The sequence below is a fragment of the Propithecus coquereli genome, unplaced genomic scaffold (assembly GCF_000956105.1).
Source record: "Propithecus coquereli isolate 6110/MARCELLA unplaced genomic scaffold, Pcoq_1.0 Scaffold111, whole genome shotgun sequence".
In the NCBI taxonomy this organism is placed as follows: Eukaryota; Metazoa; Chordata; class Mammalia; order Primates; family Indriidae; genus Propithecus; species Propithecus coquereli.
Window position 1 is genome coordinate 822,873 of NW_012135081.1, and position 27,605 is coordinate 850,477.

The 27,605-nt window shown below is 52.7% G+C and overlaps 2 protein-coding genes across 3 annotated transcripts in view; one reads left to right on the forward strand and one right to left on the reverse strand.

Moving 5' to 3' along the window:
* Positions 1-6,496: 6,496 nt before the first annotated feature.
* PRPF40B (PRP40 pre-mRNA processing factor 40 homolog B (S. cerevisiae)) lies at positions 6,497-20,668 on the forward strand. Of its 2 annotated transcripts, none has more exons than XM_012654064.1 (24): positions 6,497-6,640; positions 6,957-7,022; positions 7,708-7,735; positions 7,968-7,993; positions 8,124-8,234; positions 8,538-8,658; positions 8,757-8,781; positions 9,008-9,217; positions 9,451-9,577; positions 9,661-9,725; positions 10,263-10,427; positions 10,529-10,637; positions 11,016-11,166; positions 11,903-12,036; positions 12,665-12,779; positions 12,927-13,018; positions 17,874-17,990; positions 18,206-18,343; positions 18,554-18,649; positions 18,906-18,995; positions 19,208-19,385; positions 19,702-19,763; positions 19,874-20,014; positions 20,102-20,668. In XM_012654064.1, the coding sequence occupies exons 1-24, from the start codon at positions 6,497-6,499 to the stop codon at positions 20,192-20,194; spliced, it is 2,604 nt and encodes an 867-aa protein (XP_012509518.1). In that variant the 3' UTR covers positions 20,195-20,668. The 2 variants fall into 2 exon arrangements, with proteins under 2 accessions (XP_012509518.1, XP_012509528.1); XM_012654074.1 differs by having other exon boundaries at positions 18,909-18,995.
* Positions 20,669-20,937: 269 nt separating this feature from the next.
* FMNL3 (formin-like 3) overlaps positions 20,938-27,605 on the reverse strand; it is a 49,183-nt gene continuing 42,515 nt past the window's right edge. Inside the window, exons 15-26 of the mRNA XM_012654087.1 lie at positions 27,102-27,170; positions 26,889-27,013; positions 26,400-26,602; positions 25,400-25,634; positions 25,193-25,261; positions 24,983-25,063; positions 24,757-24,886; positions 23,946-24,106; positions 23,541-23,642; positions 23,117-23,209; positions 22,743-22,866; positions 20,938-21,833 (exon numbers count right to left, since the gene is read on the reverse strand). Of these exons, the coding sequence (XP_012509541.1) occupies positions 21,748-21,833; positions 22,743-22,866; positions 23,117-23,209; positions 23,541-23,642; positions 23,946-24,106; positions 24,757-24,886; positions 24,983-25,063; positions 25,193-25,261; positions 25,400-25,634; positions 26,400-26,602; positions 26,889-27,013; positions 27,102-27,170 (1,478 nt within the window). The 3' untranslated portion in view covers positions 20,938-21,747. The remainder of the gene's footprint in view (positions 21,834-22,742; positions 22,867-23,116; positions 23,210-23,540; positions 23,643-23,945; positions 24,107-24,756; positions 24,887-24,982; positions 25,064-25,192; positions 25,262-25,399; positions 25,635-26,399; positions 26,603-26,888; positions 27,014-27,101; positions 27,171-27,605) is intronic.

Genomic DNA, 27,605 nt, shown 5'->3' on the forward strand with positions numbered 1-27,605 from the left:
CCGACTCTGTGTGACCTTGGGCAAGTCACTACCTATCTTTGGGCCTCAGATTTCCTATCAATTAAAAAATAAAAAAAAAGAAGGAAAATGCCTCAAAATGACATCCCAGATCTCTTCCAGCTCCAAAATGGGGTGGATTTTGAGGAGGAAGTTCAGGAGAATGGGTTCTAGGACACGGGGAAGCGAAGGAAAGAAGGCTGAAGATGGAGCCTTCAGCTAGGACTGGAGAAAGTCCTCAGGGGTGTGGGGGGATGGTAGACATAAAGCCTTCAAGGCTGGGGCAGGCTGGCCAGTGCCTCTGGAATCCTGGTGAAGGGCTGGAGAAACTCTGGAAGCAGAGGAGGAGGTGGAGACCTAACCCCAGAAATATGGAGACCAGAATTAAAATTTTGTTCTTCAGAGGGAGAGTGATGAAGAGATGGCAGGATCAGAGAGAAGCAATTGGAAGATATTTTCTAGTAAGGCCCCTGGTATCTTTGGGGAGCAGTGGGAAGAATAGGGCTGGTACAGGAGAGAGTCGTCTAGGATGGTGTTGGAGACAGGGAGGGAGGGGCAGGTGCTGTTTGGGGCAGCTGAAGAAGGGTAGCAGGTGGATACTCAGAGGGTGAACAGCTGGTCTCTCAGCCTTTTCTTTTTGATGATGGCTACCTCTTTCTGAGAGATGTGCCTCCTAGCCTTCATTTTCCAGCACAGATCCTTTCAGGGAGTGGGAATGAGTCAGACCAGGCAGACCCTGGGATCACCTGGCTCTCTGAGGATTTCAGGACTGTGTGAGAATTGGGGTAAATAGAAAACGGGAATGAATCTGAGTGTAAGAAGTGTCATCTGTGGCACCATCATCCATGATGGGAGGCAGCTTGGTGGAGTAGTTGAAAACACAGCTTTTAGAGTCAGAGTGCTTAGATTCCAAACCTACCTCTCCCATTTAATCTCTTGGAACCTCAGTTTTTTGATCTATAAAATGGGGTTAATGACGTCTAGAATGGTTGCCAAGTTTAAATGAGCGTTTGGGATGGTGTCTGGCTCATAATGAGCACTAAGTAAATATTAGTTATTAGCTGTTGTCATTCCCTCTTTCCATTCTCTTCCTTCTTTCTCTCCATTCTTGTCCTTTTCTCCTTTTGTTCTTGTTCTGAAAGCTCAGTTCTGAGATGCCCCTTAGATGTGAAGACTGAGAAGAATTGATTGCATCTTTGGTGTTGGGGGTGGTCCTTCCACTCGCCCAGGTGAACCCATGATGATCACTGATCAAGTATCTATTGGTCTGTCCTTAGCCCACAAATGTGTTTTTGTTCTAGGGAAAATGCAGGATCTGCTTCTTTTTCAGCCCCCATTCCTGTATCCTTCTCTCTCACAGGTTACTTCTTCAGATTCTAACCCAGAGTGAAATAAGACCCAAAGTTGTATGGCACTGCTCCAGGTCGGGGAGGGACAGGGGTGTTTCAGGAAAGAAAGGACACACATAGCACAAGGGAAGCTCAGGAAGGAAGGGCTTTGGAAGTTCCATAGTAATTTACATTGATTCCATTGCTCATCTTTGTGGGGAACTGTCCAAAACAGGCCAGTGTCTGAATCCTGGCCGGAGGTCTTCATCCCAAGTTGAAGATGGTCATATACAGTTAGCTTTTTAAGTTTTCCCATGCCAGTATTTGATTCCAGTTTCCTTTCCCCAAGCCACACAGGCCTCTGCCAAGCTACCTCTGTCACAATTAGCCTATACTTAGAGAATTTATATAAATGTACATGGGTACATGTGCATGTACCATTTTAGGATGTTCTAGTGTGCAAAAATCTAATAAGGTTAGGAGTGAGACTGCAATTATCATAGCACTTTGCGTGCAGGGCCCCGACTAGACATTTGGGGGAGGTTTAAAAGGGGGAAACTCAATCCCAGGAGGTAGGGAAATCCCCACCTGATTGAGGAGACAGGCAGTCCCACGTGAAACACCCAGCAAACATCACAGAGTAGCGAGTCACTCTGCAAAGTAGTGCAGCATTTATCCTGAGGGGATGCAGTAGGTAGGAGTGTGTGTGTGTGTATGGGATAGTCTTAAAGGTAACCCGGAGGAGGTGAATATTGGATCGTCTTGAACATAGCAAGAGACAAAGTAGAATAAAAACGCATGAGGGCAATAATTCCTGTGCAAAGAGGAGGAGGAAAGCCATTGAGTCAGGGTGAGCCAAGAAGAGTGTGGGATGGCCTTTGTTAAAAGGCTTTGAATGTTAGATGAGAGATTTTGTAGGATAGGCAATAGGGAACCACCATTAGTTCTCAAGCAAGAAAATGTGGGATCCTTGATGATTTAACCGCTTAGGTTGCTGGGGATATGCTAAATTGAAAATGAGACCTGCTTCCTGTGGCAGGAACTGTGCTTTTAAGGGAGGAGGGCTGCGGGGCAGATTGGATCCAGTCCCGGCTCTGTCCGTAACCAGCTGTGGGACCTTGGACAGATTATTCCCTGAAAAGAGGGGACTACCTTGGGTGGTTGCCAGGGTCCTCTCAAGATATGACAGTTTGTGTTGCCCGAATTACTACTAGGCCTTACCAGTGGCCACCTGCTGTTTTGTGGGACTTGCCAAGACCATTAAGTCATTGAGTCAACAAATACTTACTAGCACCTACTTTGTGCTGGGGGTGGTGGTGAGGAAAATACAATGGGAATTGGATATGAGGTGAGCAAAACCAGACAAAGTCCCTGACCTTAAGAGTTTTCAGTCTAGTAGGGGCTTGAAGATATTATATTTCATTAATTCTAACACTCACATTTTAACATTTCTGAAGTCAGGATGCATCTTAAAATTCATGAGTATCGGGCTGGCCGGGGTGCGGGGTGTGGTGGTTCACGCCTGTAATCCTAGCACTCTGGGAGGCCGAGGCGGGCGGATTGTTTGAGCTCAGGAGTTCGAAACCAGCCTGAGCAAGAGTGAGACCCCCGTCTCTACTAAAAATAGAAATTAATCGTACAACTAAAAATATGTAGAAAAAATTAGCCAGGCATGGTGGCGCATGCCTGTAGTCCCAGCTACTCAGGAGGCTGAGGCAGAAGGATCGCTTGAGCCCAGGAGTGTGAGGTTGCTGTGAGCTAGGCTGACGCCACGGCACTCTAGCCTGGGCAAAAGAGTGAGACTCTGTCTCAAAAAAAAAAAAATTCATGAGTATCATAATTTAATTGGTAACATTTGTTTTTTTATTAGTGCCACAAAGTAATAGTACAATCAGAATTGCACAAATAACTGTAAAATTCTAGTGGATGATTGCTGAAGAGGAAGGTACATGGTGGTGTATGAGCATATAAAAAAGGGGTCTGACCAGCCCAGTGGGCTGGGAAAAGCTTTCCTGAGGACGTTATGTTCGGTAGATGTGAAGTGTACATAGGCAAGGTGTGTGGGGTTGGCAGGAGCAACACGGTTGAACCAGGCACAGGTGAATATCTGAGGTGGGCGAACCGAGAGCTAGTGAGTGGCTGGAGCACAGACCTTGGAGCTCAGCTGGGGGAGACTGGCAAGGTAGTTGGGGAGCAGACCTCCCTCCCATAGCCTCACAGGCCCTTGGCAGGGGTTTTGGTGTTTATGCTAAGAGCAGTGGGAAGCCACTGAAGAGTTTTAAGTTAGGGGAGTAACGAGGTGCACTTGTTACAGCTGCAGATTGGGGTGGCTGTGAGGAGAACAGTTGGGAGGCCACTGCAATAGGTCAGATGAAAAAACAATGGCTTGGATAAGAGCGGTTGTGGTGGTAGAAGAAGAAATGGAGAGAAGTAGATTCAAGAGATCTTTAGGAGGTAAATTAATAGACTCAATGATGTATCAGCAAGAAAGAGGGAGATGTAGTGCCAGTCTCTGAGCTGCGCAACTCAGAGTCCGTTAGGACCCAAAAGATGGTTATCTGGGAGCTTAGAGAGGCTCCTGAGGCAGCTCGAGGTGGGAAAGCGTGACATGGAAAGTTGGATTTCCTCCCATATTGATTAGTTTCTGACTTTCCATGCTGAGGAGAGTTTCACAGGGCAGGAGCAAGTCTGAACACAGAGCTAAAGTCATTGAACACTGAGAGAAGGTGAGTCAGGTTGGAATAGTTTAGCTCGTACCCTTCTCTTCTTAGGACAAGATGAAGGACAGATGTTTTAAAGGTAGAGCTAAGAAAGCATTTTTAAATGCTGAGCCTTCTCAACACAGGGGAGATTGGGCAGCAGTGAGGTAGCTTCTCTTCAGCCAGTTACCACCTTTCTCTAGAACTCCCCCCTACCACAGCCTCCCCAGCTTCCAGGCAAAGAGGAAGAAGTGCAGGGCCATTTAGCTGTATCTCCAAGACTCGGTTCAGTTATTTTTTTGAGCGGGCAATGTAGTCATGTGGTTGCATTTTCACAAGGTACAAAAGGGCATACAGTGAAGTCTCCCCTCCGCCTCTGTCCCCTTTCCACCCACGTTTTGTGTGTCATCTTTGTCGTGCGTGTGTGTAATTTCGTAGTTCCTTACTATTGGATATTTAGGCTGATTCCGGTCTTCTGTTTTTACAAGTAATACTGAAACAAAAACCTACACAACATATTTTGGCCATGCGGGGCTATGCCTATAGGATTACTTTTTAGAATGGGAAGGTTCTGTATAGATAGGATTTGTTCCTTCATTTGTTCTTCATTCATTCAATATTTACTGAGTACCTATTATGTGCCAGACACTGTGGCAGGTACCAGGAATCCAGCTTTCAACAAGTCTGTTGTGATCCCAGTCCTCATAGGAATGTTATGTTCTAGTAGGGGTGGGGGTGGGGAACACATATCCAGGCAACCATAATATTAATAATTACAAAATTGTATACATGCAGAAACTAAAAAGGGGATCAGATAGAATAAATTGGAAGGAGCTGCTTTAAATAGAGTCAAGAGTCTTCTTAGAATAAGTGGTATTTAAGCTGAGAACTTCAGGATGGGATGTGGTCAGCCATTAGGTGTAGGATGGGGAGACCTAGGCTATCCACAGCCTGCATCTGCAGGGAGAGGAGTTGAGGATTTTTAGAGGAGGGGATGGCCAACAAAATGGGTGTGGGGTAGAGCTAAAGAGATGAAGTTGGTGATTAGGAGTAGAAGATGTCAAAGTGAGTGACTAAGGTTGGGGCCAATTAGGGGAGGAAGCTAGTAGTGAAGAGGAAAGTTGGGAGAGTAGCACTTTAAGGGACTAGTGACTATTTGTGTTTCGAGAGCTTTGGATGGAATCTCAGTAAGTGGGTTAATTGAGGTAGGAGAACTGAAAAAGAGGCCACTCCCTCCCTAGGTGCTTTGGGAGGGAGAGACATCTATTTAAGTGGTTTGAGAGAGGCACAGCCTTGCCCACAGGTGGGAGAACAGATCAAAAGCATTGGGAAGAGCCAGTCTGTACCTGTGGTAGAGCCTCCTCCATCTTGCCTGTGGCTTTGGCAAAATGGAAACGTCCAAAATAAAGATGACATGGAAGGGGCTCAGCCAGCTGGCTCTGGGCTGGCACAAGAGAGAGCGAACCTAACTAGGGCTCAGAATGTGGGGTGGGCAAGAAATTGGGCTTGGAGATCCTGCCTCTGAACTTTGTGCTCCTTTTTCATCCTTACCTCTTCTACTTCCCTTCTGCAAAAGCCCATCTCTGTGCCCATCCTGGGTCCTATGACTTTTCTCTCCCTCAACAGTCGGTTCCCGATTCTGGTCCCCGGCCCCCAGCAGCGCCTGCCCCCTTCCCACCGGGGCCCCCCATGATGCCACCACCCTTCGTAAGTTTTATGTCTTTCCCTGGGCTTGGCTTTTCCAGCCTGCACCCCAGCGCCCCCAACCCCTAGCCACTGCTGCATCGCCAGCACAATTCTCCTGTGATGCCCCCTTTTGCTGCCCTTGGAAGAGGGATGGTTTTGCTTGGGCATAGGGGCGGGGAGAGCTGCTGTTAAGCTCTCAGTCCATAAAATTGACAATTCCCTCTTTGTCTTTTTGTCCTTGGGACACACTGGGGCTGGAGGTAGGAGCAGTGGAAGGGAAAAGACCCCATTAGTGTGAGGGCAGAGTGGGACTGTCTTTCTCTTTCACTACTCCTTGCCTATGCTCTTTAAATATGCCACGGAATTCAGGCTGGAATAGCACTGGTGGTCGTGAGTTGAAGAGAAGGGCATGGGAGGCAGTGGACTGGGGAACTTAGGTACCTGCCTTCTGCCCCTTCATCTGAGAGGCCTCTTCGGGGGAGAATTGAGGAGGTAGAGCCTTCTAGGCACAGTCTGGTGCTGTTACACTTCCCTTTTCCTTCTCCCTTCGCTTCTTAAGCAAGAAGCTGTGTGCTTGCCTGTTAGGCCCAGAGAACACCCTCAGTTATCAGTCTTTCTCAGTGGTGAGGAGGGAGGCAGTTTCATGCCTTATGCTTCTCAGACTAAAACCTTGGAATTGCCTCAGAGCCGGGGTGGGAGGTGGTGGGTGTTTCCTGACAGGTCTTCTCTGCCTCTGATATGACAGTGTCTTCTCTGCTCAATGTCTCTTCCTTTCCTCATTTCCAGATGCCCCCTCCAGGGATCCCCCCACCCTTTCCTCCGATGGGGCTACCCCCCATGAGTCAGAGACCACCAGCCATCCCCCCCATGCCACCTGGCATCCTGCCCCCTATGCTTCCACCAATGGGGGCGCCACCTCCACTCACACAGGTAATTGTCTCTCCTCCCCTGTGGCCTCAGCAAACCCTTTCAGTTTAGCTGGGGGTGGAGATGAGAATGGGCATTTGGACTTCAGAAACTGGGGAGGGAAGAGAGCTTTGGGCCAGGCCTATGAGGATTTGTCTGCTGAATGACTGAGACAACTCGCAGGCAAGGGTGAGAGGCCAGAACCTGAGGATTGCCTGACGAGGCGCCAAAGTGAGAGTCATGGCCCTAGTGGGATCTCTCACGACCCTTCAGGGTACGCTGCCCAGCCTGTGCCTGCCCTCATCTTGGTGGCTGGTTTTTGTCTTCTTTGTATCCGTAGATACCAGGAATGGTACCTCCGATGATGCCAGGAATGCTGATGCCAGCAGTGCCTGTCACTGCAGCGGTAAGCACTGAGGGTAGGCAGGAAGCAGGCTCTGCCCTGCGGTCCTGAGGGTCTGACTTGGAGTACAGGGATATGGCCTCCATTCTTTCCCTCTTCTCATCTAATCCATCCTTGCCCCTGCAGCACTCCCCACACTCGAATTCTCCTCACCAGCGACATACTCAGCTTTCCTAGTTTCCCACTCATTCGCAAAGGCACATACATTCTCTCTTGCTACTCCCCAGCTGTGCCCAGCTCCCTTAAGGAATGCACTCATGCCAAACACGCTTCACCCTCATAGAGCCGTGCACTGTGGACACATGAATATGGTCCCTTCTTTATATCCTCTTTGCCTCTGGAGGAGGCAACAGCACCTGGGGATCTTGCTGTACTTTCTTGTGCTGTCGCTTAGTGTAGTAGAGTCTGGGTAGGATGTAGAATTTGGCATCCATTGTGGAGAGATGGGCCTCAGGAATTGACTCAACAAAATACTTGAGGAGAACGAAGAATGGAGCTGCTGTGTGATTCCCCTCTGGGATGCAAGAGCCATAGCCCCGGAGGGTGGGGGAAGCCTGTTAGGGAACAGAGATGCCTGGGAACAAGACACGTGGATTCTGGCCTGGCCTGCTTCTCCATCCCCCATGGCCTGGGTCCTGGGGGCCACTGGGCTTGGCCCCAACCCTTCCCCCTCCTCTTTCTTCGGCAGACGGCTCCGGGTGCGGACACCGCCAGCTGTGAGTCTTCTGGGGGCCTGCTCCCCCCAGGCTCGGAGGTTGGGGGGTATAGGGGAGAGGGGACCATGGACTGGAGCCCACCCTGGATCATGCCTGTTGGGATGCCAGGGAGCCTGGGATGTTGATGGGACCAGAGGGATATTTACTGGGGATGGAATAAGGGAGGAATAGGTGGGGATAAGATGGAGGTTGGAGCAAGGACTTAATATGTTTCCTTTGGCTTCTTTTTTAGCTGCTGTGGCTGGGACAGGCCCTCCGGTGAGTTCTTCTGGCTCAGGGGTCTCTGGGTAGAAAGGCTGAGTGGGGGGCTGATGGTTAAATCTTTGGGGTGAGGAGAGGCTTTGGGAAAGGGGCCTTGACCACCATTCTGTGCCCCCCCCCCCGCCAGAGGGCCCTATGGAGTGAGCATGTGGCCCCTGATGGGCGCATCTACTACTACAATGCTGACGACAAGCAGTCCGTGTGGGAGAAGCCCAGCGTGCTCAAGTCCAAGGCGGAGGTCCTGAGCCGGACATTCTGGCCCTTCCTTTCAGCTGCCCTGACCCTTTCAAGTCCTTGGCCTCCCCTGAGTCTCTAGCCATACTCTTACGGTTCCTCTGATCCCAGGATCCCTCACCACCCTCCATCCTCCATGAAAATGTCTCCCTAGGATCTTAGGAAGTCCACCTTCTCCCATTTGAGCTAGGCTAGGTGGTAGCTAAAGACTCCTGTGTCCTCTCCTCATTGGGTCCCCTTAGCTCCCCTGACTGTGGCTGGAGAGCATGCCTAGCCCACTGATGTCCCCTGACCCGTCCTCTTGCAGCTGCTGCTGTCCCAGTGTCCCTGGAAAGAGTACAAGTCGGACACAGGCAAACCTTACTACTATAACAACCAGAGTAAGGAATCCCGCTGGACCCGACCCAAGGATCTGGATGACCTGGAGGGTGAGGGGTCCTAGGTAGAGGAGGGGCTAGGCCTGATCAGGGCTTCTGGGGGTTCCTTGTTACCCTGTGACTGACAGTGTTGTCTTTTCCTATTGCAGCTCTAGTCAAACAAGAGGCTGCAGGGTGAGTGACTTACCCACCTTGCCCACCTATCCATTCATACTTCGGGCACTGGGGGCTTGGGAGTGGATTCTGCATTATCCCCACTCTGTAGGGGGAAGGGCCAGCTCTCTGTCTCCTTGTAGAATCATCCACTCTGGTCCCAGTCCTTCCCATAGAGACCAGCCAGCCCCTGATCTCCTCTATCCTTGCTCTACTCCTGGACACTGCTCTTCTTGTTCACCTACAGGAAGCAGCAGCAGCAGCAGCAGCCACAGACACTACAGCCACAGCCTCCTCAGCCACAGCCCGACCCCCCACCTGTACCTCCTGGCCCCACCCCAGTGCCCACAGGCCTCTTGGAACCTGAGCCAGGTGGGAGTGAAGACTGTGATGTGTCAGAGGCTCCTCAGCCCCTGGAGCAGAGGTTCCTGCAGCAGCTGGAGGAGGGCCCCAGCAGGTGAGGCTGCTCCCCATGGCACTCTAGATGCTGGTCTCAGGCTCCCATCCTGGTTCAACCCTTGTCCTCCGCCAGGCCTCTCAGGAGGGATGTGAAGATCTGGGCATGACCTCTGAAGGGCAGAAGAGGGCTGCCCAGGGAGCAAGCAGGGGATGATATGTTGCCGAGAGTATGGGGAACTGAAAACCCTGAGAGCTGGGGGGCCCTGTGCTTGAGTCTTCTCTCCCCTTCAGTTCTGGACAGCATCAGCCACCACAGCAGGAGGAAGAGGAATCAAAGCCAGAACCAGAAAGGTCTGGCCTCAGTTGGAGCAACCGGGAGAAGGCAAAACAGGCGTTCAAGGAGCTGCTGAGGGACAAGGTGCTGGGGTTGGGGCTCCCAGGGAAGGCCTGGAAGGGGCTGGAGGTGGGCAGACCCCATGACCCCCACCTGCTCCATTCCAGGCTGTCCCCTCCAATGCCTCATGGGAACAGGCCATGAAGATGGTGGTCACCGACCCCCGTTACAGGTAGGCCTAGGCAGTGGGAGCCAGGCCCTATTTATGAGAGCAGCTAGGCCGGGGATTCCCTGAGAAACCCTAGCTCAACACTCAGCCCCAAGGGGACCAGGGTCAGGAAAATGATAGACTAGGGTAGGGCACAAGGGGAAGAAAAGCTGGAAGGCCTCCAGGAGAAGGAAAGGGAAAGGTATCTGACATGAGACATTGAATAATGCTTGTTGAACTGAATCAAATTGAATTGAATTAATTGGGGAAGGAGGAGGCTGGATATGGCAGAGGTCTGATGGTGACTTGAGAACCCCAAAGTAAGGGGATCCAGTATTAGCAATGTCTTGGAGCCACATCTCTCCCCTTCAGTGCCTCTTACCACTACCTGTCCATGAATGGTGTTCAGATCCCAGACATCTGTGCCCTTGGATGCGCCTGTGCATGGACCCCCACTCAGCCCTGTGGACACCCTTCCCCGTCTTACTCTGTGGGCTGTGCGCAGTGGTCCAGGCTGACTCCTTCTCTATCCCCACCCTACTCCCACCATCTCCACCTCAGTGCCTTGCCCAAACTGAGTGAGAAAAAGCAAGCATTCAATGCCTACAAGGCGCAGCGGGAGAAGGAGGAGAAGGAGGAGGCCCGGCTGAGGGCCAAGGAGGCCAAGCAGACCTTGCAGCACTTCCTGGAGCAGCATGAACGCATGACCTCCACCACCCGCTACCGGTCAGGGGGCTGGGCTGGGCTGGGGCCTGGGAACCCTAAGAACACAAAGACCCAGGGTCTCTGTTCTCTGCCTACTTACTCACAGCCCGTGTGCTCCACAGGCGGGCAGAACAGACCTTTGGAGAGCTAGAGGTCTGGGCTGTGGTCCCTGAGAGGGATCGAAAAGAGGTTTATGATGATGTCCTCTTCTTCCTGGCCAAGAAGGAAAAGGTAATGGTCACTGGGCTGGATCCTTCAGTCCAGTCTCATCCTGGACTCTGCTTGTCTTTGGTTTCTTATGGACCCTGGCCATTCGTTTCGCCACTTCCCCGGTGTCCCAGCTCCTCATTTGGAAGCTGCTATGGCACTTGCACATCCCCCTATTTCTGCTCTGAGTCTATAGCCCTTGGTGTGGGAGGGCAAGAAGGAGTCTTTGAGAGGTAGGTCTGTAACCTGTACTCCCTCCCCATCCCCAGGACACAAAAATCTTGAGTCTGGCATTCCTCCTAGGGTCCCCTAGCTATCTTCTCTTCCACTAGTCCTCCTCTGGCCAGCCTACTTGGGTAGCTCTGGCCTGCCTTGCCTTACCCTAATCCTGTGGTCCCCCAGGAACAGGCCAAGCAGCTCCGGCGCCGCAACATCCAGGCCCTGAAGAGCATCCTGGATGGGATGAGTAGTGTCACCTTCCAAACCACATGGTCCCAGGCTCAGCAGTACCTCATGGATAACCCCAGCTTTGCACAGGACCATCAGCTGCAGAGTAAGCCTGGGTCTCCACTCCCGCCTGATCCTTCCCCTTTCCTACTGATCCTAGGACCCCAGAGTCTGCCTCACACCACTCTTCTGCGCCTCCTGCCTCCCAGACATCCTAGGAGTGCCCAGCACTCAGTCCCTGGACCTCTCTGGACTCTGGGGATCCCAGGACATGTTCAGGACGCCTCCTCCCTCCCCGTGGGGGCCATTGTTGACCTGGACATTTTGTGTCCTTGGCAGAAGAGCTCTGGGATAGGAATCAGAAGTCCTAAAGATGCCGCTGCTGCTGCTGTCTATAGCTCATGTGAATATGGTCTTAATCATCATAGCACTATGGGCCTTAACTGGTCACGTGTGTTACAATAAGCTGTTATTGGTCTGTAATCACTGACAATAATCATAAATTCACTTTCTGAGGTTGCATCAAAACCTCATTGATTCCCAGTTCCATATGATGTGAAACCTCAGGTCCCAACACAACTGGTTTCATGTGATGGCCTCTAGTAACTGAGTTCACAAGAGCTGAATACTTGCTAATTTTTTTCTTATGCAATTAATGATCCTCCCCTCAAGAACCACCATTCCAGTGGCTGTTCCCACAGAGCCCTCTCCCCCAGCTTTCCCCACCATGCTGGGTGTCCCTACTACCTATAGGGGCAGCATCATTTAAACACTAGGGGTGCTGGAGTCTGAGAGGGTGTCCTGCTGGTATGGTGTCTGCTGAACCTCCTCCCTGCCTTTAGACATGGACAAGGAAGATGCCCTGATCTGCTTTGAGGAGCACATCCGAGCTTTGGAGAGGGAGGAGGAGGAGGAGCGGGAGCGGGCTCGGCTTCGGGAGCGGCGCCAGCAACGCAAGAACAGGGAGGCCTTCCAGGTATCTCTGCTGCCCTTTTGGATAGAGCTCAGCTCTGCCCCAGACCACAATCTCTTCATCCATTCCCTGCCTCCTGTTGGCTAGGCTGCCTGCTTTGTCTGTGCCTAGCCCTGTCCAAGCTCTGTGAGGCCTCTCTCTGCCTGCAGTCTGCTCCTGCTATATCCCCTCAATTGTGGACTGTGCTCTTCTAAGGAGACTAGATGTATGCACCATCCAGAAACTACCAGCAGAGGGCACCCTACAGGCATGACTAGGCAGCTAGGCCATATTTATTTCCCTTGGGAGGGGAGCGGGCCAGGCAGAGCTTATGTCCCAGCTCTGGGGTGGCAGTGGTGGTGATGGTAGTAGCGGTGGGGGTTGCTTTGCTGTAACATGTCAAGAAGTTGCTGCAGGCTGGGTTTCTGTCTCTTTGCCTCCCAGGCTGGCTTGTACTCATTTTTTTGTTCTGTCCTCTGCGTATTTATATTCTCCCCTTTCGTGTTGTTCTCAGCCTCCCTATCTGTATCTCTTCATTTCTGCCTTTTTTGCCTGCATTTCCTTGATCTGGATTGTTCCTGCCTCTCCTCATTCTGTAGCTCTGCTTCCCTCCCTATCTCACTCTCCCTATAATTGGCCTCTCCCTGCTCAGACCTTCCTGGACGAGCTGCATGAGACAGGGCAGCTGCACTCTATGTCCACCTGGATGGAGCTCTACCCAGCAGTCAGCACTGATGTCCGCTTTGCCAACATGCTGGGCCAGCCGGGTAAGGCAGCCAGGCTCCCCTTTCTCTGGCCTGGCTTCCTGGCCTGCCAGCCTCTCTGCACCCCTCCTCCCTGGTCCTGTCCTCAGCCCCAACCCCAGGCCTTGGGAAGCTGCCGCCCGCCAGGCCCCCCTCCCTCCTTCCCTGCAGGCTCCACCCCTCTGGACTTGTTCAAGTTCTATGTAGAGGAGTTGAAGGCACGATTCCATGATGAGAAGAAGATCATTAAGGACATCCTTAAGGTGAGGGAGGCATGGGGTCATGAATGGATGCATGCTGGGTATAGGGCACACTCCCTGGACAAGACTCCCTGAGAAGTCCTGTTTTGTAGGAGCGTTATAGCTTGGTTCAGTAGAACCAAGTCCTTTACTGTGCTCTAGGGATACAATAATGAATAAGACACAATTTCTGCACACAAGAGGTCATGACCTAATAGGAAAATAGAGATAAGAACTATTATATAGAGGGGCAGTTATTACAGAGACAGGAATCAGAATTGACATTTGAACTGCACCTTTAGGAATGAGTAGGTGGAGGAGGATGGAATGTTCTGGGTATAGGGTAGTACAAGAACAAAGGCAAGGGCGTGGAAAGGGCATGCCAGGTATGAGGAGCAAGAAGCATAGCTAATGGTAAACTAGTAGCCTACAGATTGTTCTTTCTGGCCTATATATACAGTGTTTTAGAAAAATTTGGAATTTGCTGCTAACATTTTAAAATCAGGAGATTTCACATAAAAATCTGGATCTTTAGCTTCTCTTATCAATTTGAATTATTTAGCAACACTGGGCTGAATTTGCAAGGCATTCTGTGGACTCCAGCTGAGTTGCCACTGCTCTTTTAGCAAGGGCAAAGTCTTCCTTGTCCTCACCACTCCTTAGCGCCTTGTTGATACTGCAGCAAAAGGCACGATTGCATGATGAGAAGATGATCATTTATCATCACATATGCACTGTTCCTTTTCTTATGCTGGAGAAAAGAAATAGTTCTCAATATCTATGTCTATCAAAAGTAGAAAGGGGCCGGGCGTGGCGGCTCACGCCTGTAATCCTAACACTCTGGGAGGCTGAGACGGGCGGATCATTTGAGCTCAGGAGTTCGAGACCAGCCTGAGCAAGAGCGAGACCCCGTCTCTACTAAAAATTGAAAGAAATTAGCTGGACAACCAAAAATATATAGAAAAAATTAGCCTGGCATGGTGGCACATGACTGTAATCCCAGCTACTTGGGAGGCTGAGGTAGTAGGATCGCTTGAGTCCAGGAGCTTGAGGTTCCTGTGAGCTAGGCTGACGCCACAGCACTCTAGCCCAGGCAACTGAGCGAGACTATGTCTCAAAAAAAAAAAAAAAAAAGTAGAAAGGTAGCTGGGTGTGGTGACTCATGCTTGTAATCCCAGCACTTTGGGAGGCCGAGGCAGGAGGATCACTTGAGGCCAGGAATTTAAGACCAGCCTGAGCAACATAGTAAGACCCTGTCTCTACAAAAAATTGAAAAATTAGCCAGGCGTGGTGGTGCGTGCCTGTAGTCCCAGCTACCTGGGAGGCTGAGGCAGGAGGATCACTTGAGCCCAGGAGTTCGAGGTTGCAGTGAGCTATGATTGTGCCACTGCACTTCAGCCTGGGCAACAGAGCAAGACTCTGTCTCAAAAAAAAAAAAAAAAAAAAGTAGAAGAGTGAGTGAATGATGGACTAAGTAAGAGAGCCTTGTACTCTAAAAGAAGAAAATAAGGAGAAAGCATATTTCTTCGTGGAAATGAAGAACATTCTAATACATCTGAGGAGATGGTATAGTACAGTGTTGAGGAGCAGAACTCAAGGCAGACTGCCTGGGGTAAAAGTCCCAGCTTAACCATTTGCTAGTTGTGTGACCATAGACAAGTCACTTAACCTTTCTGAACCTTTGTTTCCTTGTCTGAAAATGGCGAGTGTTCTGCCAAAGTACACCTACTTGTAGAGGATAGTAACCTAGTACCTGGGTTGAGATGGATCTGAGAGTAAAGCTAGAAATGTCCCACTACACATATATTTCTTTTAAGTCTTGTGTTTTGCCTTACAAATTCATGTAGGTGTTGCATTTTAATACTGTATTACCTCTGTTTAATATAAATTTAATATTTTAAAATTATTTACCATTATGTAAGATGTATCATATTGTCCTGTGATTTCCTCTATTTCTCTGAAACCACATGCCCCAGTTTGGAAGTAGAGTCCTGCATGTAAAGTGCCTTGAATGCTAAAATAAGAAATTTGGATTTTTATCTTGTAAGTAATGAGGAACCGGGGAATGGATAAGATCAGATGGTGTCTTGGAAAAGCCACTGGTGATGGTGTATAGTAGCACCTCTCAGTGTAGACTATAAAATGGGGTTCCTCGGGGAGGTGATGGTGGAGGTGCTGGTAGGACAGTTCTTGAAACCTCGAGATACTAAAAGTAATAGTGGCAGGTAACTCAAACTTTGAGTCATCCTCTTCTGACTCATCCCCAGACCTCTCCCCTGCTGTCGGGGCTACTTGGTACAACACTCTGAGAAGCACCAGATGCTAAAGGCTGGGTTAGAGGCGTGGAAGAGGGTGAGCAGGGAGACCAGTCAGGAGGCCGCTGGAGGAATGCAGGTGGGAGGTGATCTGAGGCAGGGACGGCAGATGGGGAGAGAGCTGTAGCGCTCAGCTGTGCTGCTGAGATGCCCTAGGTTTCCTCATATGTGCCTTGGGACAAGCAAGGGCTGGGGGTTGAGTGGGGGATTTTATACTTCCGCTATTTTCAAGTGGAGCAGCTGGCATCTTTTTTATGCTTTAAGGTTCTACATAAGACTTTTTATAAAATGTTTGTGCTGTTAAAAAAACATGAAAGTTTAAAACCAGTGGGATAGAGGCACTAAAGTAGAGTTGACAGACTGCTTTGTGAAATTGAGGGGAAAGCAGGAGTGGGTTAGAGATGTCAGGGTAGTAGATGACGGCACTGTTGGTAAGGATCAAGTAGAAAGAGCAGGGCTGGGGAAAATAGGAATTCCATTTGGGGAATTATTCTCAACAGCAACCGAGGGCAGGGAGGAACAAAGCAAATACCATATTTTAAACAGAATAATCATATAAAGTAGAAATACCTAATACCAGGATGGCTAAATTGTATTGGACAATTAACTTTTAACCACAGAGTGGCAGGTGCTACTGACAGGCCTGCGGGTGGCCTGTCTTCGCTGAGTCCTTTCTTTCCACATCACCGGAGAAAGCAGCTTTTTGAGACAGTTCCCCTTCATATCCCCCATTTGGGTTCCTGCCTGGCGAGGACAAATAAGCCCAGGAGTCCCTGTGGCCATCTGTAGCCAGGTGGACTCTGATGGCACCTGTCATCCCATAGGTTAATGCAAAGAGCCTTGGACTTGGAGCAGGTAGAAGACAGAATATCTGGGCCTGGGAGATCCATGGGGCATTTGGCATCCGGGGTTCTCATGAGAAATGTATTCCCTTTGGATCTGTTGAATTTGAAGTGTTTATGAAATGTCCAGGCTAGTATGGGTCTGAAAATCAGGAGAGGTGAAGGTGAGATTGCTAGGGAGAGTATAGATCAGGTAGTGAGAAAGGGCTAAGTGCTGTTCTCAGGAACATGCACATGCAAGAGAAGTAAAAGAGGCCAGAGAGGAAGGGACCCGGAGAGGGGAGTGTTGAAGGAAACAGCAGGGGCACTGAGAATCAGATGAGTGAGGACCAAGAAGGGGCAGCCTTGGATTTGACTGTTAGGACTTGAGCAGCCACTGGGAGAGCAGTGTTGTGAAGGGGTGGCATGGGGGCAGCACACGTCTTAGAGTTAGATAGCTCCTTGGCCCTGAGACCTCTGCAAGGTACATGTCTCTGAGCCTGGCTCCTCATCTGAAAAGTGGGGATAATCCGTAAGGTTGTGAGAATTAAATAACATCTGTAAAGTGTCAAGCTTATAATAGGCTTGCAATAAATGTTTATTCCTTTTCCTTTGTGCTGCATTTCAAGAGATTTTGAAACGAAGGGAAAGCAGCAGAGGTAGTTAGCTTGAGGAAAGTGAGAGCAGGGTGGATGGAATGTTCCAGATTAAGTGAGGTGAGTGCTTGATGGAAGGAGCCAGTGAAGAGGGTGAGATTGAGCTTTCAGTCCCCTGAGAGGGAATGCTGTGTCTGAGAAGGGCTGGAGCATGTGGGTCGAGGAAGTACTCTTAGAAAGAAGCAAGTGCATGCATCTGCCATCAGTAGGAAGGCCAGAGATTAGAGCTGTGTGGGGGGATGGGAAGGGAATCTGGCCTGTGCCCAGCTCACTCAAGAGCCAGACTGCAGATTCCAGTGGCTCTACTTAACACTTGGTGTCATTTTGGGCCAAGTGAGATTACTTTTCTGAGCCTCTACTTCACCGGGATATTGTGAGGCTTAGATGAGAACACAGAGCCTGGCTCGCGGAGGTGTTCTCCATATTGGTGGGGAGCTGCACACCTGGTGGCCTCCATTTCTCCCAGGGACTGAGTGGTCTGTGTGAGTGTGGTGCTTGAAAGCACGGGTTTTGGAGGAAGAAAGACCTGGGGTAGAATTCTTGCCCAGCCATATGTAAGTTGTGAGACCTTGGATAAGTGCTCTAGTTTCTCTAAACCGGGGTTCTCCTTCTGCATAAAATTAGGGTACTAGGACCTATACTTACCTGCAGAACTGTGAGGAGTAAATGAGGTACTGTGTGAGCACTCATCACAGTACCTGGCGTGTAGTAAGCCTCAGTGAATAGAGCCAGGGGAGGCGCCAGCAGATGTTGAACGGGAGCATTACTGAGCAGCGGGAGGGCCCGCCTGGTGCCAGAGCTTTAAGCCGAAGGAACAAAGCTGATTGTGAGAAACTCAGGCATCACTCAGCAGTTGGGAGACACCTCCCAACCCCTTTAGCTCCATGTGACATCCAAATCAAGGGTAGGCATAGGGGATTAATTGTCAGATGAAGAGGACTTGGACAACTCGGTTTCTGAGGCATGTCACAGGCCTGTGGTTCTCTTCTGGAGACGGGGGCTTTCTTGACCATCCTGCAGTCTGACCCCTCTACGTGCCAGCTTAGGCCCGTGGTGCCCCCTGCTTCATGCACTGCTGTGCCCACAGGACCGGGGCTTCTGCGTGGAGGTGAACACAGCCTTTGAGGACTTCGCCCACGTCATAAGCTTTGACAAGAGGGCTGCTGCGCTGGACGCAGGCAACATCAAGCTGACCTTCAATAGTGTGAGGGGCCGGGCAGGGCGTGGGGCTCGGTTCTCTAACTCATCCCAGTGTCTTGTTCCATTCTTTCTCGCTCACTGCCCCCTGACTCTAGTCCCAGTTCAGGGGATGACAGTCGTAAGACCAGATCCCAACTTCCACTTCCTAAGGTATGCCTGAGTGGGGCCCAGGCACCCACCCTCCTGGGTCACCCTGTTCTGTGTCCCTTCTACCCTCAGCTGCTGGAGAAAGCAGAGGCGCGGGAGAGGGAGCGGGAGAAGGAGGAGGCACGAAGGATGCGGCGCAGGGAAGCTGCCTTTCGAAGCATGCTGAGGCAGGCCGTGCCTGCTCTGGAGCTAGGCACTACCTGGGAAGAGGTCAGGAGCGCAGCCTGGCCCCAAACACCCCTCAAGCCTGAGGGCAGCGGTGCTTCTCCACCTCTGAGGGCCCACCCCAGTCACAGCACAGCCCTGGGCCAGCTCCAGTTCCCTTCCTTCCTCTGCCCCAGCCCTGCCCTGTGCTCGTGGCAGTGTCGAGGCCGGGCCAAACGGGGTCTGGTCTGATCAGCAGTGCTCTCCCCGTTCAAGGTCCGTGAGCGCTTTGTGTGCGACTCAGCCTTTGAGCAGATCACCCTGGAGTCGGAACGGATCCGGCTCTTCCGGGAATTCCTCCAGGTGCTGGAGGTGAGGCAGACTTCTTGTCCTCTGGATTTGTCCCAGGCCCTTAAACTCCCTAGGCCAGCTCAACGGAGACCTCAGTGGCCTCTCACCCCTAGGGCTCTGCTTTCCCTGGCCAGCTAAGGGAGGGGAGGCCTGAGGAGCCCTGGGAGGGGCAGAAGGCCTTACCTGGAGAGAGGGAGGCAAAGCCAGGTTTTAGGAGGCAGGATCCTTCCTGGGGCTAAGGCTGGTGCTGTCCTCTCCCTCCTCCCTCTGCCTCTAGCAGACTGAATGCCAGCACCTCCACACAAAAGGCCGAAAGCATGGCAGGAAGGGCAAGAAGCACCATCGCAAGCGTTCTCACTCGCCCTCAGTGAGTTAGCGGGTAGAAGGGTTGTGGGGTGAGGCTGGATTGTTTCGGGGGAATAAGAAACACTTTCCTTGTTTTTCCACTGCGTCAACTCCCTTGGAGGGAGATTTGAGGATTCCTTTGGCCCTGGATCCTCCTCTGTCCCCAGTTCCCAGACAAGGGCTTCTGGAAGCCAGAGAACCTCTGCGCTGACGCGTATCTGCTGATCTGCCCAGGGCTCTGAGTCGGAAGAGGAGGAGCTGCCCCCACCGTCTCTCCGGCCCCCCAAGCGGAGGAGGCGCAACCCCTCAGAGTCAGGCTCTGAGCCCTCTTCCTCACTTGATTCGGTTGAAAGTGGGGGTGCTGCCCTTGGAGGACGGGGCTCCCCTTCCTCCCACCTTCTCCTTGGATCAGGTAAGCAATTGCTAGGAGCCTGGAAGCTAGAGAACTGTTGGCCCAGACTGAGAGAAGGCCACTGGCAAGTCCCAGCCCCGCTGAGGGTAGAGTGGACTGGGAAGGCTACACCTGTGGGAGAGTAGGAAGGACTTCCTGTCCCTGCCCAGGCAAGAAACTGGGAGAAGGAAAACTGGAGTGACTCAGACTTCCTCAGACTGTTGCCTGAGACCATGAGGTCCCCACCTGTGAAGAATGAACAGAGGGGCTACAGCAGAGAAAAGGATGAGCCCTCCTTTCTCTTTTTGGGACTTAATAGGGATTTTTCTATCTCCAGATCATGGCCTTCGGAAAGCCAAGAAACCAAAAAAGAAAACTAAAAAGAGAAGACACAAGTCGGTGAGTAGAGAGAGAACTTCTACCTAAGGCCCTGCTATTTTGTGAGCTCTATTCCACCTGCCTCCGGGCTGTCCTGCACAGGAGCTGAGGTGGGCTCTGGCCTCTTACAGAACAGCCCTGAGAGTGAGACAGACCCTGAGGAGAAAGCCAAGGACAGTGATGACAAAGAACAGGAACAGGACAAGGACAGGGAGCTCCGGCAGACAGAGCTCCCTAACCGTTCCCCAGGCTTTGGCATCAAGAAGGAGAAGGTGAGAGGCGGGGGTCCCAGCCCCCACTCTCCAGGCCTCCACGGCCCTCAGTGAGGCTTAGGGTGAGCTGTGCCTTTGCTCTGACAGACGGGCTGGGACACGTCGGAAAGCGAGCTCAGCGAGGGTGAGCTGGAGAGGCGGCGGCGCACACTCTTGCAGCAGCTGGATGATCACCAGTGACCGACAAACTGCTGCCTGCCTTGGGTCTGCGTGCGGCTGTGGCTCCTGGGCCACCCTCGCCGTCTGCCGCAGACTTCTTCCTTAGTCTGGTCTGTGTTCACTTTTCCTAAAGTAGCCCCACCCCCAGCACACCACTGTTGGCACCTCTCAAGGTTGCTCCTGGTGTTCAAGGGTTCCCTCCTCCCCGGACAGCTAGTGCAGTCCTCGCCCTCAGCCCCAGACCAGAGATGGGTGGTGTACGCCATGTGAGGTGGGTGATGCCAGTAGATAAAGTGTGAGAGAAGGGGTATCCAGGGAAGAGTGATGGGCTGGTGGACACAGCCTGGGTGGCAGAGGGCAGAGTCCTCACCCTCTAGCATCAGTGCCTGCTCCTGCCTGCCCTGGCCGTGGCGCTCCACCACTGGTTCCTCCTGCCCAGAACCCAGTATATGTGTGTTTTGTTTTGTTTTTTAAATAACGATATTTATAACATGGTCAGTGACTCTTTTGTCTCCTCCATGTGCTACTGCGACAGGCTGGGGGCTGACAGGCGTACGCATGTCCAGCAGAGGGCACTAGTATCTCACGCAGACCTGCCTCCCTTGGTGTGGCTGGAGCCTACCCAGCCTGGTTCTCCTCCTCCCAGGCTTCTGAATGCAGCTGCCCCCAGGTGTCCTAGCCCAATGCTCAGGCTGAATGGCCACCCTACGCCCCAAGCTCAGAAAGAGGAGACAGAGTCAGGCCTGGTGCTTTAAGCCTTTGTTGAGAGAGGGAAGGTCTGGGGTTTATGTACAGGAGAGAAGGGAGGTGGTACATGTACAAAAAGAAATGGGCCCCCACATTCCCTTCTAGGGGCTGAGAGGATGCTGGCAGGAAACTGAGCAAATAGCCAAGACCACCATGCCCCCTGCCAAAAAAAAAACCTAGCTGAGAAAAGGTGAGGATGTTGGCACATGCTTTGTCTGCAGAGAAAACCTCTGCTTTTCTGCCCACCTTGGCAAGGACAGTGTCAGCCTAGAATGAAATGGGCCAACAGCCAAGGGGTGAGGGCAACAAGCCCAGCATCTCTCCTCTACCCTTATCACTGGGGCACAGCTGGGCGGGGCCCAGGCTTAGCAGGGCCTTGCTCCTAAGAGATGATGTGAGAATGGCAGGGTCCCAGGGTTCCCTTTAAGCCTGGATACTTCTACACCAGAGCTGACCATGGGCCAGCAAAAAGGAAGGAAACAAAGAAGGGATAGTTGCTCCTGCTCTCATCCCTCTGGGCTCTAGTGGGAAAGGGACCTAGGTGCCCCTGTATTGGCTAAAGCTGGAAATGGTTTTTCCCAGGCCCAAGGGGCCAGAGCTGACCCTTGGTGACCCTTCAGGAAATGAAGCTGAAGACCTTTGGGGCAAAGTGCAGTACTGGAGGCACCAAGAACGTGCCAGGCCCCCACAGACCTAGTGCCCACAGTGGCACAGGTAAGATCCAGCCTGAAGAGCCGGGGTGAAAATGACTGACAGCAGCACAGCCCTCTGCTGGGCCCCTGGCTGATTCCAAGGCTCCAAGTCCATGAGTTGAAGTGAAGAGGCGCTCAGTGGGGGCCTGGAGCCCGAGGGGGGCTCTGCGGTACAGCACTCCTGGCTTGGTGGCGAACGACAATAGGCTGGTGGTGGAGGCCTGTGAAGAGGAAGGGAGGTTGAGCCAGGACCGTGCCTTCAGGAGCGGCCCCACAGGCAGGGCCCAGCAGGAGCCTGCTGTGAGGTAGATAAGCTTAGGGGTAGTCTTAGTAGGGCAGGCTTGAGGGGTAGTTACGGAGATTGCTGGGGCTCTGCAGTTTCAGAGGATCAGGGAGAGGTGACCAGAGGCCGCAATAAGGTAGACTCAGCAAGAGCCAGAAGCTGGGAAGAGACCCCAGGCTTGCCTGGATGTCAGGAAATAGATCAAGGGCCATCTGATTGCTCCTGGCAGAAACTACTGTCAGCTCTTGTGAGGAGGGAACCCTAGGACCAAAGATCCTCTGGGCCCAGGAATGGAGCTTCAGCCTCAACGATCAGAACCATAGGCTGGTCCTGTCTGCCCTGGCACAGCTCTCAACCCTGGCCTGGCGACTCCTTACCCCTTGAGTCTTAGTAGAAGCCAGGACAGCGTTAGTGGGAGAGAGATCACTACCCTGGTACATGCAGGGGAGAAGCCACTCTTCTCAGAGCATGGGGCATGCAAGGAGAAGAACATGTCCCCATCACTGGGAGGCTGTAGTCATGCAAAAGAGGAGGTGCCTGTGGGCTCTAGGAGTCCAGGAGGGGGGGCATGCAGAGGGGGCAGCTGTGGTGCCCGGTACCTGTCAGGGGCCCCAGCCTTGGGGGTTAACAGTTTGACTCATCATGGTGGGCTGCATCACAGAAGAAGCGTGAGCCCCGCTTGGCAGTACGGGCCGTAAAAGGGACACTCTTCAGCACTGTGGCCCAGGAGAGAGACACGGTTGTCAGGCCTCATGGGGGATGTGGAGGAAGAGGACCCAAAGGGGTTGGGTTGAGCTTTGCAAGCTGGGTCTGATTGCCAGATCCCAGGGAGGGAAAAGGGGCTCACCTGTGATGATGTCCTCAATGGTACCATCCTTCCCCTCATAGACAGGCCGGTGCTCCTTGGCCTGGCGCCGTCTCAACTCTGCAATTAGCTCCTGCTGTTGCCACTTGTTCCGCTGGGATGGGGTCTAGGATTTGGAGAGGGAAGGAAGTCACTGACCTAACATGGGGCCGGTTCCTGCCTCATGATGCAGTCCAAGGACACCCCTGGATGTGCACTGCTAGGAATCACCTTCTTAAAGCCCCTCCCCACTGGACCCTAGTCCTCAGGCCCTTGGTCTGTCTACTCCAGTTTCTCATTTCCTCTCTAGCTCTGTTCCCCCAGCCCCCAATCCTTTGCCCTGTTTTCCTCCAGACCCCTATCTTGGTCCCACCCACCTTGGCATCCAGTTTCTTGGCTTCCTGAGCCAGCTGCTTCTCCCGCATTACCTCCTCCTGCTTCTTGCGGGCTTCGTTCTCTTGTTCTGCTTCCTAAGAGCCATGGAAGGTGGGTGGGGGGTGAAGCTCACACAGGCTGTGAGGGGAGGGGCTCACTCTGAGGGTGGAGAGTGGGTGGCAATAGGACCAGCTGACCCCAGGTGTCCACCCTCTGGAGGGTACTTCCTGCCCCAAACAATGACAGGAAGGGCCAAGGCCCCCACCCTACCCACCAGTTCACAGCTAAGAGGTCTGCTGCAGCTTCCATTGCTCCCTCCCCTTACTCAGAGGAACAGTCAGAAAAGGCCCAGACTTGAAGCCCAGGCTTCCTCCCCGACAACCAGTTTTCTCTGAGCCAAACTCCTCTTTAAATGCTTCACTTTACCTTGTAAGAACGAATGAATCGGACAAAGACTGGGAAGAACACAGAAGGTGGCGTGGTCTTGGGACTCTCGCCAAAGTAGCGCACGACTGCATTGTAGGCTTCCTGGGGAAGGGGTGGGCAGAAGGGGTCACCTGGCAGGAAGAAGCTCAGCTCCTGGACCAGGGACAGGAGGCCTGCGGAAAGTGCAGCCCAGGGCCATAGGAGGAAAACCAACTACCCAAGCCCAAGAGCTGGAGAGAACCCGGGGCTCCTAATGTTTCCAGAGGTGGCTGCCTGCCACCCGCAAGCCCTCTCTCACCTCACAGCCAGCTGGCCAGCTGCTTGAGGAACCAGAACTACGGCCACCTAGAGGGGCCCTGGCACCTTGGCCCTGGTTGCTCCCACCCGCCTGCACCCCATGCTCGCCTCAGCCGTTTTGGCGTCTCGCTGGAGCTTGTCCAGTTTGCCTTCATTGGTGCTGAGGAAGCTCCGCAGGACACTGTTGTCATGAATGCTGCACTCCCGCCGAATCAGCTCCATGCCCCGGCCCAGCTCCTTCACATCCAGCAACACGTTCTCCAGGGACACTGTGGTCACGCGAGGCCTGGCTGAGGCCCACTCAGGGCCTGGCATGCCCACCTCCCAGCCCAGGGCTCTAGCAAACTCTGCCCTCCCCACCAGCATGGGCTCACTCAGGTTCTCACACCCGTATGGACATAGAGAGGTGCACACGGAGCCAGCTGCGCCCTTACAGGGCAAAGGAACAGGCTGTGAGTTCATGATCCCAAAGAACAAGGCAGCAAAGGCTGGCAAGATAGAGGCTGCTGCTCTCTAAAATGGAGCTGCCTCAGGCCTGCTACAGTTTTCGTGGGTGGGGCAGAAATAACAGCTATCTTATGTCTGTAGAGGGCTTTATGGTTTTTCGAAGCACTTCACATACTCTGTAGAACAGTCTCCAGGGCCGTGTTGAGGGAGTTGGGAGTAAAGTGCCACTGCCCCCAACTCCCCTTCCTGTTCCTGCTCCCACTGCACCTAGCTGGGAAGGGCTGGGCCGGGCCTGGAGGAAGCCTCCCTCTGAGTGGCCCCTGCTCATGGCTCCAGCGGAAAGCTTTGAAGTACTCGGAAGATAACATAAGGCAGAAACAAATGGACCCAAGCGTTCCCTCTCCTCACAGCTTCCTGGGATTGTCCTGGGCTGGACACGAGGGGCAGGCCCACTTGGCCAGGTTCCCCTCACCTGCCGCAGCCTTCTCCACAAAGTGCAGCTCGTGCCAAAAGTTAGCCAGGTCTGGGTATTTCTCCTTCACCGTCAAGGCAATAAAGTGCAGCAGCGTCATCTTGCGGTCAGTGGACTTGGTATCCAACAGCTGGGAGAGGGGTGAGGACAGAATGGGAGGGCTAAGCACTCTGGCTCCACCACTGCTGCCCCAGGCTGCCTGCCTGTGCTGCCCCCGCCATCTTACCAGATCCAGGCTCTGGAGCTTGAAGCCATACACAGCTCCCCGCTTGCTGCTGTTCATGTAATTCCCCAACGCAAGTATGATCTGGCCAAGAGATGCATGGGAGCAGGTCAGGCCCAAGCCCCAAGGGCTCCTTCTTCCTCTCCATATAGCCCCAGGCCCCCACCTAGGACCTGGGAACCACTAGCACCCCCGTTTACAACCTCTCCCCACCTCCAACATCTGCTTCAGCTTCTGCGAGGACTTGACAGACGCGGAGGCTGCGATGATGGCATTGAGTTGCTGGAAGGTGAGACGAACACCTGAGTAACCCCAGACTGGGTAAAGTCAGGGAGGGGCTGGAAGGACTGGCTGGGCAGGGGAGGTGGCTAGCAGGTGGAAGGTGGAGGGGCAGCACTGTGAGCTGGGTTGGGGCTGTACCGGAGTCAGCATCTGCAGGTTATCCTGGAAGTTGCCCAGGAAGGCCATACCAGCCATTCGCTGGGTGAGCCGCTCCACCTTGCTGAAGAGCAGCATGAAGCGGTCCTCAGCTGCCAGCTCCTCCAGGGGCTGCCGCTCCCGCTCATACTGCCGCAGCAGTTTCACCTCTGCCTCTGTGGGCAGGAAGCGCATCAGGCACTCCACGAAGTCCACAGGTAGTGTCTGCAGGTCAAACCTGTGCGGGAGGAAGGGACCGTCTCAGATCTCACATCTGCCCATGTTTTCCCTCATCCCTTTTATTCTCCTGCTCCTGGAAGGATCAGGGCAGGGGTCTGAACACGGAACACAGCCAGTGGTAGAGGACCCATTGCCTCATTTGTCATAGTACCAGCAATGACAATACTTGGGGGACATTCCATGCTGCTGTTTAAAATCCTTAATGTCTTCCCTCTGTACCTAGGTGAAATCCAAACACCTGTGCATGGCGTAGGAGGCCCAGCCTGCCAGACTTCTGCCCCTCTCTTCCTTCTCCCCTAGTCTCCTCCCTACACTAAAGCCAGATGCCATTTTTAGTGCCCAAGGCACCACCCTTCTCCCTCCAGGCCCTGAACTGGGCTAACTCGTATACTTCCCTCAGGTCCCAGTTGAGACATCACCTCCTCTGGGAGACCTTCCCTATCACCAGGCTCAGCCATGTGGCCTTCCCTATTCTCCCAAAGCTGCCTGAACCTCTGCCATCTTGGTGGTATCTCTCCGTGTTACTGCACTGTTCCCACTACACTAGGTGCTCCTTGGGTGAAGGTCAGAGCTGAATTCCCAGCACTTCACACAGTGCCTGGCGACAGCCTGGATGCATGAGTTCTGGCCATGCCAGTGGATGACTGAGGGGGGTGTGAGGGAGTTGTCAGAAGTCCTGAAATCTAGGGAAAGCCAGGCTCCTGGGTAGAGAACTGCACTGCCAACTGGCTGTGGACCAGGGCCAGGTCAATGGGAGCCTCACGTGTGAATGGCCCTGCAGATCTCCTCGGCTGAGCGGCCAGCCTTGCGTAGGGTGATGGCCAGGTTCTTGGCACGATTGGCTTCCAACAGGGTCACCTTGCTAGCAGCCTTTTGTGCTGTCTTGTTCTTGGAGCAGATGAGGTCAAGGGCAGGGCCCTGGGCTTTTGTCTTGAATAATTCTTCAAACTTATCCAGGTCCAGGTCCTGGCAGGATAAATGAGCAGGAAAATGCTGTGGCCTCATGCTACTGCAAGAACCCCTGGCAGCCTGCCCCGCATTGGCCCAGAGCTCTGTCACTCTGGCGTGTTTCATGCATACAGACACAAGTAAAGACAAAACTAGAAATGTATGTTACATACATGGATAAAGGGCTCATGGAGCTGACCCTAGTCCCAGCCTGTCTGAGAGCTTTATCAAGGCTAGATGTGCTCAAAGGACAACCTGGTCCCCAGCCCCCAACTCCACCCCTCTGGGCCCCAGACCCTGTCACCTCCAAGATTTTCTCATCATCAAGTTCGCTGAAGACAGTGCCACTGATCTGGTTGGGTTTCAGTGCTGTCCAGTTGAAGACAGGCAGCCGGAACTTGGTCTTGATAGGTTTCTTAATTCGAATGGCTAGTTTGGGAGGAGGATCAGTGAGGCAGGGGCCAAGGACACACTCCCCTGGTCCCACCAGCCCTGCCCAGAGCCAGGGGACACTCACCTGACAGGCCCACCGTCAATACTACAGAGGGAGCAGTGCCAGGGAGAGGCGGGGCTGGGGGACACTTGTCTGGGGGAAGAAATGGCACAGTGACCAAGGGGTCAAGAGACTTCACAGGCTGCCCTCCTCTCTGCACCCACCCCCTATCCCCCTAATCTAGTCCTTAAAGACTCTCAGAGAAGGAGGCTCTAAGAACTCTGCTCAAGCTGCTCCCAGGAAGCCTAACTTTGACAGGGCAATTCTTGCTAGTCTCTGACCCAGTCTTTCCTGCTATAGTCTAAGCCTTCTCCTTGGCTGTCTTCAAAGGAATCTTTATGATCCTTAAAACAGGTCCACATTTGCCCTTGGGCACCCCTTTGCTAGTAACTTTTGCCTCCCTCAGATTCTAGCCCTCCCTCAGCCCTCTCTGACCCTGATTTTATATCCTTCCAGCCCTCAAATGATGCCATAGTCCCAGCTTCTCTCTAAGGAAGACACTGCTGACTAGGGTTTTAGTCCCCACAG